Below are 18,602 nucleotides of genomic sequence, written 5' to 3'. Positions count from 1 at the left end.
ATACCTTTCACAAAGACCAGTAGTTGTCTATATGGAAATTTAGGAATGGATCTAAAGTAAGGTCAACTTCCAGGCAAGTCTTTAAGCACATTTCTCTTTCCTTTGGAATTCTTATTCATACCTCACATGAGCCAAATTAAATAGACTTTCTTCATTGGATGAATACATGTAGTCATACTAACTACGAGGATTTGCACAAATTGATTTAATAACAAGTTAGCCGCGGGTATCATTCCTAGTGCTTGCCTCTCTTCTACCTCTGTTGATGTTTGTACATAACCATAGTGCCTCAAACCTAGTTGTAAGATCATCAAATTTGGCATTGATTTCATCAAACCCAGTTTGCATTCGCCCTTCTAGAGTTGTTGTCGCTACTAAATAACAATCTCGTTGATCCCAAATAATTTGCATCCCCTAATCGTTGTCACATAAATGGTTGTCACCAACTACTCCATAATTCTCTTTGCAATTTGCCATCGATTTGAATGTTAATCCATTTTGATACCATGCAAGAAGTGTATAACAAAGATAAAATTAGAGTCCTTAAGCTCTAAGGTTATAAAACTAAATGTAGAGCAATCAAAAATAGTTTTTTTCTCCATATAATAAATTAAATATCTCTATTTATATTAGTCTTAAAATCTTTTATAGGAAATGATTCTCAATTAAAACTTTCCTAACTAACAGAATCCATCTAGCATTAGTATTCTTAAATAGTAAAATAATAATTAAATTGAAAATTCTAAGCTTAAAAACAAATAATTAAATTCAAAATTAACTAAAAAAATAATTGAAACATGAAAACAATAACTTCATGCTCCATGTCAAATGATTTTGGGTTTTTTTGCGAACTTTTTCTCAAACTTAACCTTGTATATCTGGTTCATAAACTTCTAAGATAATTGTTCTATATCAGTTAGATAACTTTTAATGAGAAATCATTTCTAAAAGCATTTTGGATTTGGAATTAATATAAATTGAAAGGTCTTATTTATTTTTAAAAATATTTAAATTATTATTTGAATTTTATAAAACACTATTGAGTTTTCTCTAAATTTCTCTACAATTTAGGTCTATAACCTTAGAACTTAAGAATTCTAACTTTTTATCCATGCTATATGGTGCGTCAATTGGTATCAAAGCATGCTAACATCTTTGATGGACAGAGATGGTAGTAACCCACTCCATGATACAGGAGTGGAGGCCCTCCAAGGTGTTATACAAGCTTAAGAGCAGAAATTAAATCATTTGACACTAGCTCAAAAACAAAGAATGAATCATTTGGAGCAAGTCATGACAAATAACTTGGCTAATTGGTAACACAAACAAAGATCATGAAGAGGAGAGGAACTTACTTAGAGACCTACCTCAAAGCATGTCTAACCCCAAATGTATTCCTGAATTTGATGTCCATTCTATTATGGGAGATTTTCAAAGAAAAAATTTATTAAATGATTTCTTATCATCAAAATATAAGACTTATTGCACTTAAACTTTCTCATAGTGCTAGGGAATGGTGGTTTGAATTTCTAGAATTTAAAACTCATATTGGTATGCTTTTAATTCCATCTTGGCAATACTTGAAATACTTATTAATTTTAAAGTTTATACAAGATGTTTATGAAGAGGTTTTATATTAGATACATAAACAATTAGATTGTTATTATTTATTTTTTGTTCAATCTTCTAAAATAGCAATTTTCTTTAAATTTCTCTACAATATAGGTCTATAACCTTAGAACTTAAGAATTCTAGCTTTTTATCCACGCTATATAGTGCGTCAATTGGTATCAAAGCATGCTAACATCTTTGATGGACAGAGATGGTAGTAACCCACTCCATGATACAGGAGTGGAGGCCCTCCAAGGTGTTATACGAGCTTAAGAGCACAAATTAAATCATTTGACATTAGCTCGAAAACAAAGAATGGATCATTTGGAGCAAGTCATGGCAAACAACTTGGCTAATTGGTAACACAAACAAAGATCATCAAGAGGAGAGGAACTTACTTAGAGACCTACTTTAAAGTATGTCTAACCCCAAATGTATTCCTGAATTTGATGTCCATTCTATTATGGAAGATTTTCAAAGGAAAAATTTATTAAATGGTTGATAGAGTTGGAAGTTTACTTTTATTTCAACAAGGTTTCATATCATCAAAATACAGGACATATTGCACTTAAAATTTCTCATGGTGCTAGGGAATGGTGGTTTGAATTTCTAGAATTTAAAACTCGTATTGGTATGCTTTTAATTCCATCCTTGAAATATTTGAAATACTTATTATTCTAAAAGTTTATGCAAGATGTTTATGAAGAGATTTTATATTAGATATATAAATAATTAGATTGTTATTATTTGTCTTTTGTTCAACCTTCTAAAATAGCAATAAAAAAAAACTATGAAGGAGATGTTGTCTCTTTAAAATAAACAACATCACAACAGTGACAACAACAATATTATTGCAAATACTATTCTATTTGTTAATGTTTCATCTAGTAATGGTAAGGAAGAAATAAAAAAAGCTTCTAAAGTAGTATCATGTAATGACTCTTTAGGTTTCGAAACGCTAAAAAAAACAAAGCAAGTTATTGAAATTGCTTATAAGGTTGAAATTAAAATAAAAAAGGACTTGAGTGTGGATGTGTCATCTAAACCAAACTTATCCATATTGGATCAATATTTTAAAATTATCAAATCAACTTATAGTCAACACATTATTGCTAGGGATGACCAAACATGTCACTAAAGTTGCCATCATCTAAAAAAAAAAACCAATTTTATGCGAGGTTGATTTTTTTAATCCTAAGAAGTTTTTCCTAGATTCAAAAATTCTATATAAATATATCTTTGCTTAAATTGAATTTAAAATATTTAGAACAAGTTATCACATGGATATATTATTGACAATGTTATATTTAAAGTATCTATTTATTTAGAATAATTGATTTCAATTTCTGACAATTAACTTGATAGGAAGTTTTTTAAAAATAGAGGAGACCAACATGGTGAAATTTCTTCATTATTCGTGGCATAATAATGATTATTGTACTATTTCTATGAAGAGATTTTATATTAGATATATAAATAATTAGATTGTTATTATTTGTCTTTTGTTCAACCTTCTAAAATAGCAATAAAAAAAAACTATGAAGGAGATGTTGTCTCTTTAAAATAAACAACATCACAACAGTGACAACAACAATATTGTTGCAAATACTATTCTATGTGTTAATGTTTCATCTACTAATGTTAAGGAAGAAATAAAAAAAGCTTCTAAAGTAGTATCATGTAATGACTCTTTAGGTTTCGAAACGCTAAAAAAAACAAAGCAAGTTATTGAAATTGCTTATAAGGTTGAAATTAAAATAAAAAAGGACTTGAGTGTGGATGTGTCATCTAAACCAAACTTATCCATATTGGATCAATATTTTAAAATTATCAAATCAACTTATAGTCAACACATTATTGCTAGGGATGACCAAACATGTCACTAAAGTTGCCATCATCTAAAAAAAAAAACCAATTTTATGCGAGGTTGATTTTTTTAATCCTAAGAAGTTTTTCCTAGATTCAGAAATTCTATATAAATATATCTTTGCTTAAATTGAATTTAAAATATTTAGAACAAGTTATCACATGGATATATTATTGACAATGTTATATTTAAAGTATCTATTTATTTAGAATAATTGATTTCAATTTCTGACAATTAACTTGATAGGAAGTTTTTTAAAAATAGAGGAGACCAACATGGTGAAATTTCTTCATTATTCGTGGCATAATAATGATTATTGTACTATTTCCTTAATTGTTAAGATTTTCTAGGTTTTAAGATGTTTAAAAGTTCAAGATGCAGTTTAGTAAAACATGTATAACTCTTATTTAATTGTTAGATTAAACTGGAATTTTAATAAAAAAATTTAAAGGTCATGTTACCCATTAGATTAAAATTTCATAATAATTAATGAACAAGAAGGCCTGCAAATAAGGCTCGAAAGTTATCGTGTAAAATTAATTTTATTTATCTTATTATATTTGAATTCTTTTTTCATATTAAGATTAGTACTTTTACTTTAATTAGAATTTTACTAGTTAAAAATCCTAATGTTAGATGGATTTTATTAGTTATGCAAGTTTTAATTAAAAATTCATTCTTATAAAAAAATTTAAATCTAGAACTAATATAAATAAAAAGATTTAGTTTACTTTGAAAATATTCTAACTATTATTCATATTCTATAAAACACTAGAATTTTCTCTAAATTTAGATTTATAACTTTAAAGCTTGAAAACCTTAACTTCTCCGTGCTATTTACCATGTCAACCAACTTTCTCGTGGGTTGAGAAGTTATAAAGAACTTGAAAACTTCTTTTAGTGCATGAAACAATATTTCAACATAGTCAAAATCAATATTGAGTGAGCAAATCGACATAACTGTAATGTATCATACAAATAATGCAAAGTAATAGTGGAGAACAAGAAAAAAAAGGATTTGAACGTTGATGTTTTAAGTTGACGTTTTAAGTGAATGTTTGAAAACCTAATTGTACCCGTGTTTCCAACAAATTTAATTTTTTTTATTAAAAATTAATATTTTTTTATATATTTTAAATCATTTTAATATATTAATTTCAAAAATAATTTTTAAATAATAATAAAAATATCATTTTAATATATATCAACATGAAAAACACTTTAAAAAACATATGTAACTAAACTTCCTCAGTCCCTCAGGATATTGAGACAAGGAATCGTTTCCTGCATTTACTGGTTGGCATGGGAGGAACTGAAGAAATTAAAGCAGGATTAGTGCATTCGGGAGTGCGTGAATGTGTTCAGTTCTCTGATTTTTGACATCAAGAAAATGTAAAAAGAAGACAAGTTGTCCAACTTTATGCCGAGACAAGCTGAGTTGAGACGACAAAAAGTGAAAGACTTGTCCTCTGCCATTGTAGCTGTCGATGAACTAGTGGGTTTTAATATAAAGGTCAGCGAGAGGAATGCAAAAGTGTCTGGAGTTTTATCAAAATTCAAAGATGAGGAAGAGATTAAAAGGAAGAAATTTGGTGGGGGAACCTAAGCATTCAGCTGGCAATGGGCAATCAAAAGCACAGGCGAAAGGCCGGGTTCAAAGCTGAATTTATACTGGCTTTATTTGTGTGGGAATCACTTTGCGAGGGATCTATGCTATTTCAACGGAGAAGGGTGTTGGGAAAAAAAACATTCGCGAATCCCATGCTGGTGTTGAGTGGCTGAGTTGGAGGATTCAATAGAAGGAGCAATACCTATTGACCATGTACTAGATAAAGCAAACAGTAAAATCAGAATGCAACATCTTCACTGCACACAGTTTTATCTCAAAAATTGTAAATATCAATACAGGCACATGATTCAGCAGAAAGTAAAGCACAAGTTTTGAGAAAAGAAAACACCTAGACAAGTTCAATGTATGCCATGGGTGCATTATCCCCTCGCCTTGGTAAAGTTCTAATAATTCTGGTATATCCACCATTTCGTTCCCCGTACCTGTCTGGTACCTCCGCAAATAAGGCATGGACAATCTGCTTTTCATAGATGAAGCCCAGGGCCTGTCTCCTTTTATGGAGTGACCCATCCTTAGCCAAAGTGATCATCTTGTCAACATACTTCCTCATGGCACTGGCACGTGCCCTCGTGGTCTTGATACGACCGTGTTTAAGGAGCTGGGTTGTGAGGCCTCTAAGAAGTGCCCGCCGCTGGTCTGGTGGCCGATTGAGCTTGGGAACTCGCCTGCCATGCCTCATGGCAAAAAAGCGAGAGCCATTATCAACAAAAGGGAAGGCATGTCCGAAAGTAGAGTTGTCTGCAAGAAATGCGTAGAACATGTGAGTGAAAGTAAAACGCATGGGGAATTTGCTTAGTAGGTAACCTAAAAAATGGCAGAACTTTGAGACAAAAAATAAAAAATAAAAATCCCAGTTTAGTAAATAATAAATAAAATAAGGAAACGAAAGTAAAGCATAATTGCAATTAGACAGTCTGTCTGGGGCTCAAATTGACGAGATTATTATTATTATTATTATGGATAGTAGTATATTTTGAGGCAGAAATAAATCCCTAAAATAAATTATAATCAAACCTACCACGAATAAATAACTATGTAAATAAGGAAGGAACAGTATAGAAATTACCGGAGAAACCAAGAGACGAGGAGGAGAGGGGGTCAAGAGCAGTGAAAGAGCGCGTAAGGAGTGGTCGTTGTTGTTGTTGGCGGCGAGGGCGAGAGAGGCTGATGCTTTGCTGGGGGCATTGGCAACGAGATGATGGAAATCGCAATGTGGATGCGGCACTCTTTGAAGAAGAAGGAAGTGCGGACCGGAGAGAAGCCATACTCCATCTATTACTAGTACTAGCAGTAGCATCCACTGCCATGGCCACTGATAATGCCATTTCTCTTCTACCACTGCTTGGACTGCTCCCTCTTCTCTCTCAAGGTCTTCAATTCAAGGAAAGATCGGATTAGATAAACGGATGGATAAGGATTTTACTTAACTCCAACCGTGCTGGGCTGGACTGGGCTGACTCTTCATTTCTACCTTTCGGGATCCGGCTGGTCTTTATTTGGAAGGTTTTCTTTAAATAATAATAATAATATTTTTTATTTTTTACTTGCAAGGGATAAGCTCATATTTATATATACAAAATATCCTTCATTAATTTTAAAAAAGGAGACGTTAGGATTTTTTTTCCAAAACTTTCCAAGAGTGGAATAGCTTACGCATATACTTTATAAAAAAAAACTCAGAATTATTTTTTTGTTTGTCAAACCCTAATTAGTATTCCAAATATAGTTTTTTACTATTTATTAATGAAAGATATTTTAAAATTATACGATTTAAACTTAGTCATGTAAAATTAGATAATGTATTCTAATTAGTTTTGACGGTAAAAATCTAATAAAAATAAAAATATATTAAATTTAATTAAATATATTAGAATAAATTGAATATAACTCTTAACATATAAGGATATATAAAGTTATTGTTTTTATTTTAAATTTTTTATTTTATTAAGTTTTGATTGGATATTGATTAGATTAACCGAGTTGATTGAGTTTTAACTAAACCTATTTTGATTACTTTATAACTTAAGTCATTGGAATTATAGATTGAGTTTGATAATAACGATAAATACTAATTAAATGATATGTAGGAAATTATTTTTATAGTATTAATTGTATTACATTAATAAGTAAAAATTTTATTTTATTGTAAGAAGAGCATTTAACATATAAAAAATATTAAAAAAAAATAACTAGAGTTCTTATAAGTTCAAATCTATAAACATGCAAAATAAAAACATGTATACTAAGTATATATTCAAACTTGTAAATTGATATCAAATCAAAGTCTTTACATATATACTAATAGGAAAAATATCTATTTTTAAATTAAAACAAAGAACGATATTTATTTATTGAAATATTTTAAAATAATAAAACTTTTATTGTTATAAATGATTAATCATTTGTTTTTAAAGCTTTATTATTCCCCACTTTATGTAAATAAGATGTTTTCAATATGCCTCTCATGATTCTAGCTACACTATCTTAATTTAGATATATTTTTAATAAAGTTTGTGAACCAAAGTAAAAAGACTTAATCATTTCTCAATGAAGTGAACATAAGAGAAACCAAAGTATATAAAAGAAGGAAAAAACTAAAAATGAGGTAAGGAAGAGTGTGTATATGTGTATAAAACTTGTATCAAACTCTTCATTAACTCTTTTTTTATAGTGGAATTTGAAAGCTAAAAAGTTAAAAAATTAATTTTGATAATAATCAAAATTAATTTCCACCATTTTCAACTCTTTTTTAGTTACCATAAATAAAAAATTAAACCTGAATATAATGACTATAAATTTAAAAAAAATTAGCTAGAAAAAATTGTTTAGATTTGTAGAAAATACTTTTGGATTAAACTAGACAAAACAATATTCTAAAAGAAAAAAAAAACTTTTATAGACCAAAATATTATTTTATAATAAACTTAAACTTGAGCCCAACTCGAAACCCGAGCACAAGCTGAATTAAGCTGACAAAAATGAATGTGTGAGTTTAAGTTTAAAACCCACTTTTCTTAGAACATCTCCCATCTAAAAATTTGGGTACCTTTCGGGTCCAATTTTAACTTTTTAACTTCTTATTTTATAAACACCAAGAAATTTTTTTTTTTATGTGATAGAGTTTTTTTAAAAGATTTAGAGTTTCATCAAAATATATTAACTAAGGGTTTTCTTGATATAAATTTCTCATTCACCCATAATTTGTTTAAATCATGTTAATATTTTATATTGAAGAACTCATGTTGGAAATTAAATTCCAAAAAAGCTTTAACTCAAAAATTAAATTACCCACTTTTAATTTAGCCTCAAAGATGTCCATTAATCATGCTTCAACAAATTTTTCAATAATCCCTCACGTGAATGGAAATTGTCTAACTAGTTTAAAAACAACTTATAGATTTGTTAAGAAATACTAATTTAGTAGATTACTATATCAAAATATATAGCTTCTTGGTTTTAAACATTTCTTAATGAAATACTATTGGATTCACTCGGCTAAATAGTGAACGCGATGTCTTTGAACTATTCATACTTTTGTGAAAATCAAGACAATATTACTCATATAGTTCTCCACCTAAGGATTTCATTTGGTTCTCATTGTTGTTTTAATTTTGACTTTGAACAACTTTTGAATTCATGAGTGTTTTAAAAAATTTAGTTGTTATCAAAATTCTTAAAGAAATGACCATAATTCTCACTTTTATAAGTGATCTTTCATTGAAAGTATTCTACTACATTTTACTTGATATACCAAGATATGAAAACTATTAAGAACACAACTCCCCATTTATAACTCTACAACTAACACTTATTTCATCATAGAAATAAGCAGGAAATAATAATTTCTTAGTACTACCAAGAAAGTTATATAACTTAGTTTTCTATTTGAAACTAGATATTAGGATCTTTAATCAATTAGGTATGGTTACTATCGTTACACTCTTTCATCTTTAAAGAATTTAAGTCGACTCCCTCAATGAATTATACAAATCTCTCTTAACAAATATTTGGTTAATGCATTCACAAAAATTTCCTTTTACTGTATATAGTTAATGAAATAATTTTATTTGAGAGTAAGTATTGAACTGTATTATGTCTAAGACATATATGTATAGACTTGCTGTTATACATACTACTTTGTGTCATTTTGATTATTGTCTAATTATTATAATGAATATAAATAAGTTGCATTAGTTTTAGCCAATATAAAATATCCTTTACGAAATTCCAAATCCATCCAGCTTCCTCTTCAACTTTATCAATAGTAATAAACTTTCATTCAATTGTGGATTTTGTATTACACGTTTGTTTAAAGGATTCCTATGATATAGCTGTTATACCAAGTGTGAAGATATATCTACTTGTGAATTTCAAATCATTAGTATTAAATATCGAATTAGCATCAAAATACCCTTTTAATATCGCTAAATAATTAATATAATATAACTCATAGTTCAATATATACCTTAATTTTGATTTTTTTTTATTGCTTTTCAACTGTCTCTACTTAGATAGTTCAATATATACCTTAATTTTGATTTCTTTTTTTATTGCTTTTCAACTATCTCTACTTAAATTACTTGTAAATCTACTCAATTTACTAATTAAGTGAGTAATATCAAGTTTTGTATAATTTATAACGTATATTAGAATTCAATTATTCAATAATATTCCAATTGGTTTATTCATTTACCTTTATTCTTAGACAAATGCTCACTTATATCAATTGATGTTTTGATATTGCTATTGTTAATTTAAAAAAAAATATAGAGAATTTTCTCAACATAATAAGATTGAGACAATATCAATCTATCATGTCTTATAAATGTTTACATCTAGTATGACATAACACCTAAGCTTTTATGTCAGATTTATTATTTAATATTTTCATAATAGACTTGATCATATGATCATTATCATAGTTGTCAAACTCACGAGTTGACTCATAAAATCATACGATTTTACGAGTCAACACAGATATAACATGTGAAATCAAGTAAAAAACTCAAAAATCAACAAACTTGATCAAACTTGGTTAAAATTAGTCAAATTTGATAAATTCAGACAAAGTTTATTGAGTTTGACAAAATTGAGTTTGTCAAAGAAGAAGATGAAGAAGAAGCATGCAGGTGTGGGAATGATAGGTTACTAAACCTATTGTTTTTATACATTTGTATATCAAACTAGTGGTTTTTTCTACCTGCTCTGCTCTATTGAAGAGAAAAAGTATCATGTGCTATTTCTCTCTTCCTCTCTCTTCTCCCGATACCTGCTCTGCTCTATTGAAGAGAAAAAGCATCATGTGCTACTGCTACTTCTCTCTTCCTCTCTCTTCTCCCGGGCTAGATAGAGGAGACCAATCTTTTAACCAATAGCGAAAAAAGATTTACTGCTTTGTTCATTGAAGTAATAATTAATTCATATGAATCACCAGTTTTTTTTCTTTCACACTAAAATAATTACTATTAAGAAAGAAGAAGACCTGCATGCTTCTTCTTTTTCTTTAATTATTATCATTAAAAGATAATAATTATATGCTTATCAACAAAAGAGCCTGGAGTTAGGGCAATCAAAATAAACTAGATGTTGTGTAGATGTTATGTGGTTGTAAAAGAAAAGAAAGACTAAAAACTCTTGACTTTTCTAAATCTTTGATTTTTTATTTTTAAATAAGTGTGGTTATTGGAATAAGAACATAAAGGCCTATTTGGTTGGTGTGGAAATAACTAGGCATGTATGATATCTTATTTTTTTAAGAGTAAATGTCCAACTCAAAACAAAATTTTCTACTAGGAATCATAAAGTAAATGTCCAACTCAAAACAAAATTTTCTCCTAGGAATCATAAAAAAAAAATTTCATTATGATTTTAAGATTTGACAATCTGTTTTTATGATCCAAGTTTATTTTAGATTTTTTGTGTCGTGTTAAAAATGAGTTTTTGATAACCTTGATCATTGTTATCTAAAATTAGCACAACATCCATACATAGACATACAATGAAATAATCTTTATTTGTGTATTTTACATAAATATATTTATCAACTTTATTAATTGTAAACTCATTTAACAACGTAACCTTGTTAAAATTTTCATATTATTGTTTAAGTGTTTATTTCAAATTATATAATGATTTGTCAAGCTTATAGACTTTATTTTCTTGTCTATTGACAACAAAATCCTCAGGTTATTTCAGGTAAATATCCTCATCAAAGTCACAATTTAATCAAAAATATTTTTACTTTATTTGATGTATTTCAAGTTTATTAATAGCTACAGTGCCTATTAATATTTATATCTTGATAAAAGTGAATATATATCAAAATAATCTATACCTTATTATCTAAAACCTTTAACAATAAATCTAACAATTATTTCATTGATTATTATACATTAACTTACAATGCAATTTTTTTTAAAAAATTTTGGTCATGAATGCTTAATGAAAATAAAGTTTATATTTTGTTATGTTTTTATTATAAATCTTTAAATGGTTTTTTAGAGTGATCATTTTTTTCTTCGATAACATACAAAATAGTGATATATGGTTTTCAATTCGAGTTTTTTTGTTGAAAATTATTTTTCAAATCATGCTAAGTTTTTAATTAAAAAAATGCTTCAAAAATGCATATAACTCTTTATTTATTTTACTATATTGGCATATTAACTTTTTTATTCAGAATTAAGATTGTGCTAGGAAACATGGTTAAAAATGAGTTTTTTAAAAATTTAATTTATTTTTTTATATGTTTTTGAATAATTTTAATATGTTGATGTTAAAAATAATTTTAAAAAAATAAAAAGCTATTTTAATATATTTTTGAAATAAAATTATTTTAAAAAATAATTGTTAACATAATCCTAAATAACATGGAATTTTTTTCATAAACAATGAAATACGTTAACAGTACATATTCATTCTCGTTTACTTTAAAACTTAACCTTTAATTCTTTCCGCAACATAACAAAAGTAAGTTAGCACACCATGGCATGATCTAAAGGGTTGTGGTTACAATGATTTGTTACAAGATAAGCTTGCTTTGAAAAGGACCAAACACAATTTATTTTTATATTTTAAAAATATTTTCTAAAAGTATTTTTATTTTATTTTTATTTTAAATTAATATTTTTAAATTATTTTAATATACTAATACAAAAATAACTTTCAAAAAATACAAAATATTATTTCAATATATTTTCAAATAAAAAAAACTTTAAAAAACAACTTTAACCATTCTCACCAACACTCCAACATCAGCAGGGAGGAAAGTGGGTAAGAAAGCAAGTGTAAATTATAGTTGAATAAAAAGCATCAAGGAGAGTTCGTGACTGACTAGCTGGTCCGACACACCTTTGCAGTAGCAAATAAGGGTGGAGGAGCTTCACAGACCTCACTCCACCCACTGTCCGATCTCCATCTTTAATACAGAAGAGAGAGACCCTCTTTTTCCCTTTTCTAACAACTATTACTCCTTATTATAGTAAATCAGGGCCAGTTGTAGCGTCGTCGAAGTAGGCTTTGGCCTCCTCTTTGGCTACTCTTTTCTCTTTCTCTTTTTCAGCATGTAATATTGTAATGTAATAATAAATATTAGTACTATGGGCTGCTTAAATATTTCAATGTTTCCTTTTTTTTTCTTTTTCTTTTTCTAATAAACTAATAAAACACTGGTAACAGTGAGAGAAAAAATAGAGTGTCAAGGTGGAAGCAGGGAAAAAAAAGAGCCAAGAATGAAACAAGTAGGCTGCTGCTTTATCAGGACAGCCATTCCACCAGCACCTGCTGCTACTTCAGCTTCTGCTCTACCCCTACTACTAACTCCTCAAAGTCACTGCCATATCATTTATAGTGCTAGCAGTAGTAATCAAGATGGGCAACTGCGGCACTAGAGAAGAATCTGCCGTTGTCTCCACTGCTCAAGGTTTAATTTCCCTTTTCGGTTTCCACCCCAGATCTACCCCTCCTTCCCCCCATTTTACTCTTTATTATTTCTCCATTTTGCTTACTGGGTATGAAGGTTTCATTGGGAAAGCCTGGAATTTTTGAAATTTTTTCATTGAATTTAATTAAAGTTTGAATCTTTATGCCTCTATAAAATGAAAATTCTAATCCTTGTTATTTATGTGAGTGTGAATTTGATGGATATGCAGTTCAACAACAGCTTCACATAATTTCCTCATCAGCATCAATTAAAAACGGTCAGTCAGACAAGAAGCATAGTAGGTCAGTTTCAGATCTGAGTGATCCTACTTCAACTCCACGCAACTTTGAGGACTCAAGAAAGAATGCCCTTCTTTATACTCATGTTATAGCCTTCACTTTGTATGAGCTTGAGACAATTACCAAGAGTTTTCGCTCTGATTACATTCTGGGGGAAGGTGGATTTGGAACTGTTTATAAAGGCTACATTGATGAGAATGTCAGGGTTGGCCTCAAATCTCTTCCAGTTGCTGTCAAGGTTCTCAATAAAGAGGGTCTTCAAGGCCATCGTGAATGGCTTGTATGTTTCTTCTTAATTTGCATTGACATTGTTCCACTTAAGCCTCCTTAATCCTTTTCGCTTTCATGTCTTTCACGTTTATTGAATAGTGCTTGTTTCTTGTTCTATTGTCTTACTAGACCGAAGTAAACTTTCTAGGGCAACTTCGGCATCCTCATTTGGTGAAGTTGATTGGGTATTGTTGCGAGGATGATCACAGGTTACTTGTTTATGAGTTTATGTTCCGAGGAAGCCTTGAGAATCATCTATTTCGAAGTATGCCTTCTTTTGCCTTTTGTTCCTCTTCAATTATTGCATTTCTTGTTACCAATTACAGCTGTTAATGGTTCTTAATGCTCCATTTTGATTGAAAAGGAGATTGTTGCTGCTGTAAGTGACAATATGCTATGGTTGAATTTTTCTGCAATGATCAAAATTACATCTTTCTGCTAAAAGATGCATTGTTTTCCTGCTCTTCATTCTTTTGATGTTTTATAGCAATAATTGGAAGGATAATTTCCTACTGTCATAAACACCTGTATTCAAGACCGTGGGCTGCTTTTATTTGAAATATACACTCCTAGTTCTTGCACCTTTCATGTGTTCCAATTCAACAAAGATGAACATCGTTTTTGTGGTTGCCTGCCAAATTACAAGAGTTACTTGTTCTATGTATAGACTGACAATAGTTATTTGAAATGGCATCACGCATAAGTCTACTATTTCTATGTATAGACTGACAATAGTTATTTGAAATGGCATCAGACATAAGTCTACTATTGATTGTTTTATGGGAGGTTCTCTCATCGAAGAGTTCTAAATCCACTGTATTATAAACTTTCATGCATTTCAATTTGTTTGGGGAATATGATGCAAATTGTTTCCGAAATTATATATGTTGGGATTTTCAATTCCTTAGGAGAAGATACTAGACTCTTTGGAGAATATCTACTATAAGGATGAAAACATTTTACTATACATTGATTGATGCAAAAACATAGATGATTACAATCTGTAATTTTGCATTTTGATGATGATTTATTGCTGAGTGTTGGTGCCAACTGGATTTACTCGTAATGAGAACATTTATATAATCATGCTCAGCGTTAGAATCTGTAACCTATGTTTTTGTTAACTTGAGTTGCTATGAACTTTTCTGAGGTATTTAGAAGCAACAGTTCCATTATCTTGGGCCACAAGAATGATGATAGCACTTGGAGCAGCTAAAGGGCTTGCTTTTCTTCACAATGCAGAAAGACCAGTTATATATAGGGACTTCAAAACTTCTAATATATTACTGGACTCTGTAAGTGGGGTTTCTCATACGTCATTATCTAAGATATTTCCTGTATGGTTTCTTGATACAGGGACAGTCCTTGCCTGTTACTAATGCTAATACTAGTTGCCTATGTATTCACAGGATTATACTGCCAAGCTTTCTGATTTTGGGCTTGCAAAAGCTGGACCGCAAGGTGACGAGACTCATGTATCAACTCGAGTGATGGGTACCTATGGTTATGCTGCCCCTGAATATGTAATGACTGGTAAGACCCTCTACAATCTCTAAAATTCTTGATTTTTCTGCCCTTTTAATTCCATGGTATGGTTTTGTAAGAGACTAAATACGTCTTTCCTGAAAAAGCTTAAACTTTGAATTGATTAGGATGTGTTTCTGTATGTTTGGTGAAAAATCAGTTCCAAGGGCTGCCTGGTAATGACTAGATAATTAAGGGACTGGATAGCAATGCTGGTTATTATCTGATGTAGGCACCGTTTGAGAAATGGATATTTTCTCACTTGCAATACTAAAGGCTATGACGTAGATTTTCAATTCAGTTGAATAAAGGTGTAGGAATACGAGAAGTCCACAATTGAGATGAAAAACAGGGGTGGTGTATTGAACATCTGACAATGTAAAATGCCTGAAGTTTAGTGATATATATGCCTGGCAATACAAAAATATTTGTGAGCATTCAAAATCCCTAATTAATGATGAAAAAATGATTCAAGTACTTTCAATGTTAGCTTGTAATAATAAATCATATGAAAGGAAATCCTGCATGTCTATGTGTTCATAACTCTGCCTATACCTGATTTGACTTTCTGGCACAGCCAGCTCAATGCCTGGATAAATGAGGGTTCCAGTAGGTTGATGGCCAGTCCAGAGTAAACTATTTTTATTGACAGAAGCTAGAATGAACTTGTTTTATCTTTATGATATGAATTTCAAGGGGAAAAGGCTCAACATAGCCAACCAAAATTGTCTCTTGGAATCAATGAAGTGTGGAATTTTGAAGCTGTAGTAATTCCTCATCTGTTGCATCCTTAATATTGACAAATGACTTGCTTATGGACAACCACTTCTTTTCTCTGCCATTTGAATTTTGGAGTCACTTTTCACACGATTCACATTTTTAAGTCTTTTATGGTTTATGGTATGATGAACCGATGATTGCTGTGCCATGCATCAACTTAGATTTCACGATACCTGCAGGGTACCAAATTGCCTTTGGGTATGTGAATGTATTCGTGCTTGCTTTTCTGAAAATGTTTATATTGCATGCAGGCCACCTGACTGCAAGAAGCGATGTGTACAGTTTTGGAGTTGTTCTTCTGGAACTATTGACAGGAAGGAAGTCAGTTGACAAAACCAGACCCAGCAAGGAGCAGAGCTTGGTGGATTGGGCCCGTCCAAAATTGAATGATAAGAGAAAGTTGCTGCAAATAATTGACCCCAGATTAGAGAACCAGTACTCTGTAAGGGCAGCCCAGAAAGCCTGCAGCCTGGCATATTACTGTTTGAGCCAGAATCCAAAAGCAAGGCCCTTGATGAGTGACGTGGTTGAAACTTTGGAACCTCTACAATGCAGTGAAGTTTCATCATCACTGACCCCAGCCCTAACCGGTGGTGCTGTTGCATTTGCAATGGGAGGGGTACCTGATTACCGGATGCGTTGTAGATTCACCAACAATGTTGGACCTGGTTCTAGTTGTCGGTCTCCTAATCCAAATTGCTCCCCAGGTGGCTCTGCAACTTGCAGGGTCAGATAAGCATATTGCTTTTTATGTATTTGGTGTGCCGCTTCATCCCCATCCATCTTTCTAAATGACAAGTTCTGATTGTTAAATCATGAGTGGATTTGCTTCCCTGTACCTGATGTACATTCTATCATCTCGACCCCCAACCAGTTAGTTTTTGCTTGCTCACTTGTTGCTTGTATCAATTTTCGAGCATCGTTTGCATATCAATGAGAATTGCCAGATGAAAACAGTTTTTCTTCTTCAGGTTATATCAAGCTTTACATTCTATCTATCAGTAGGTTGAGGAGGTATGTAAGTGGAAATGCTGCTGACATCAGAGTCCCTTATTACCAAAACTGTAACCTGATTAATGACATGATTTTGCCTCTGACTGTTTTGCATTTGGATGCCTCAACAGATACCAGACGCTGGGAAGAACCAATGAGCATTCTAACTTCAGGCAGGGGGGCTATAATATAAATAATTAGCCTCAGTCCTAACATCAATTCATCATGGTTCTACATAATTTTTAATGTTTCATGGACCCCAAAAAACGTGATTAATTTGAAAATATGGTGCTTATCACAACCTCTTTAGCCCCTCTTTGGATGGTTTCATATCTGGGGCCAGGCATCACTGTCAGCCAGTGTTGACTTGAAAGATTTCTTCTGTGAGGCCTGGTGATTCGTTGGAATGGCCGGTGCCACCAACTCTTCATTATCGGATTAAGCTTTCAAAAATACTAAATGGTTAAACCCTTCTGTCTCCATCACTGTAGTGCATGATACCGTATAATAGAAAAAAAATATCCATTTCAATGACCCACTAACTCTTCTCCACACCTCTGCACCACAAAATTTGATTCCCTAATTTTAACTCTTTTTACTCTGAGTTTCTGTCCGCCTATGTATGTACAGCGTGCAAGCATACTAGCCTGTCCGTCGTGTAAAACATTACCGAGATGAATCATTCCATGAAACTTGCGGTACTGGTGATATTTTTGTTTATCCCAGGCCAGTTGATCATCAGTCCTGGTAAGATGATTTCTGAGAAAGATTTTCAAACTTTATTTTGACTCGATAATGACATGGAATTAACGTTTCACAGTAACTATTATGCAGTTCAGCCATCTCCAGCAAACACATCATTAACAGCCGGAGAATTCCGGCCTATGGAGCCCGCAGAGTACAGGCTAATTGGAGGAAAGGGAGATGGTCATGATGATGATTTGTGGAGAAGAAGGCTAGCACCTTTCCAGCTGTGTTTGCTATGCAAGTGCTGTGCTGGGGCAGCAACCACAAACTGTGCCACTATGCCTTGCTGCTTCGGCATCGATTGCCAACTTCCTAACAAGCCTTATGGGGTTTGTGCTTTTGTACCTAAGACCTGCAATTGTACCTCATGTGCTCCTGTCTAGCTCCTGCTTTTCATATGCATCAAAACCTGTCCATGGCTTAACGCATAAATGTTTGTACAAGTACACCAATTGATACCTGCTGTTCATGATCATGTTGATTAATTACTTTAGTGTACATATAGTAATTTAAGCATTAAAATTATATGGGATGTGATGAGTTCGTTGAAAACCTCACAAAGATTATGGTCTTCTTAAAGCTGCTTTCCAAGGCCATGATGGACTGAAAGACATAGAAGGTTATGAGCTTGGGCAACTAGAACACCTACAAAACAAGTCCTCTAGAATTTAAGAGAACCTTCTGATGTTTAAGCTAATGTTAATGGTGGAGGAAATGAGCTTTAGAAGGTTATGTTGTATGTGTTTGCAGTGGAAAGCTTAAAGAGCAAAGCTTGAAAAGAAAGAAGATGTCATTTTTCTACGAAAAAGCTGATTATTAAGGAGATCTTTATGAAGGAAGGAGCCCCCATAACTTTGGGTTAAAAGCTGTTTATATAGCCTTGGATTTATGTGAATGTGTTCATGCAAGGATATGATGATTAATGTGCTTGTTACCTGTAAGTTTGGACTATTTAAAGAT

At 31.3% G+C, this 18,602-nt stretch overlaps 3 protein-coding genes across 3 annotated transcripts; 2 read left to right on the top strand and 1 right to left on the bottom strand.

Moving 5' to 3' along the window:
- Window positions 1-5,320: 5,320 nt before the first annotated feature.
- Window positions 5,321-6,518, bottom strand: LOC105121811 (50S ribosomal protein L17, chloroplastic-like). The gene is made up of 2 exons (XM_011020614.1): window positions 6,175-6,518; window positions 5,321-5,846 (listed from the first exon to the last, which is right to left on the bottom strand). Exons 1-2 carry the CDS (start codon window positions 6,431-6,433, stop codon window positions 5,437-5,439), a joined length of 669 nt encoding a protein of 222 aa, XP_011018916.1. The 5' UTR covers window positions 6,434-6,518; the 3' UTR covers window positions 5,321-5,436.
- A 5,932-nt stretch (window positions 6,519-12,450) lies between these two features.
- Window positions 12,451-16,872, top strand: LOC105121810 (serine/threonine-protein kinase At5g01020-like). The gene is made up of 6 exons (XM_011020613.1): window positions 12,451-13,029; window positions 13,259-13,608; window positions 13,728-13,863; window positions 14,757-14,893; window positions 15,008-15,131; window positions 16,154-16,872. The coding sequence occupies exons 1-6, from the start codon at window positions 12,978-12,980 to the stop codon at window positions 16,636-16,638; spliced, it is 1,284 nt and encodes a 427-aa protein (XP_011018915.1). The 5' UTR covers window positions 12,451-12,977; the 3' UTR covers window positions 16,639-16,872.
- A 528-nt stretch (window positions 16,873-17,400) lies between these two features.
- LOC105121809 (uncharacterized) lies at window positions 17,401-18,174 on the top strand. The gene is made up of 2 exons (XM_011020612.1): window positions 17,401-17,642; window positions 17,730-18,174. Exons 1-2 carry the CDS (start codon window positions 17,570-17,572, stop codon window positions 18,023-18,025), a joined length of 369 nt encoding a protein of 122 aa, XP_011018914.1. The 5' UTR covers window positions 17,401-17,569; the 3' UTR covers window positions 18,026-18,174.
- The last annotated feature ends 428 nt before the right edge of the window (window positions 18,175-18,602 follow it).

The sequence above is a fragment of the Populus euphratica genome, unplaced genomic scaffold (genome assembly GCF_000495115.2).
Source record: "Populus euphratica unplaced genomic scaffold, PopEup_1.0 scaffold46.1, whole genome shotgun sequence".
In the NCBI taxonomy this organism is placed as follows: Eukaryota; Viridiplantae; Streptophyta; class Magnoliopsida; order Malpighiales; family Salicaceae; genus Populus; species Populus euphratica.
Note: the sequence above shows the minus strand (reverse complement) of the source record. Positions and strands in the feature narration are given on the sequence as shown.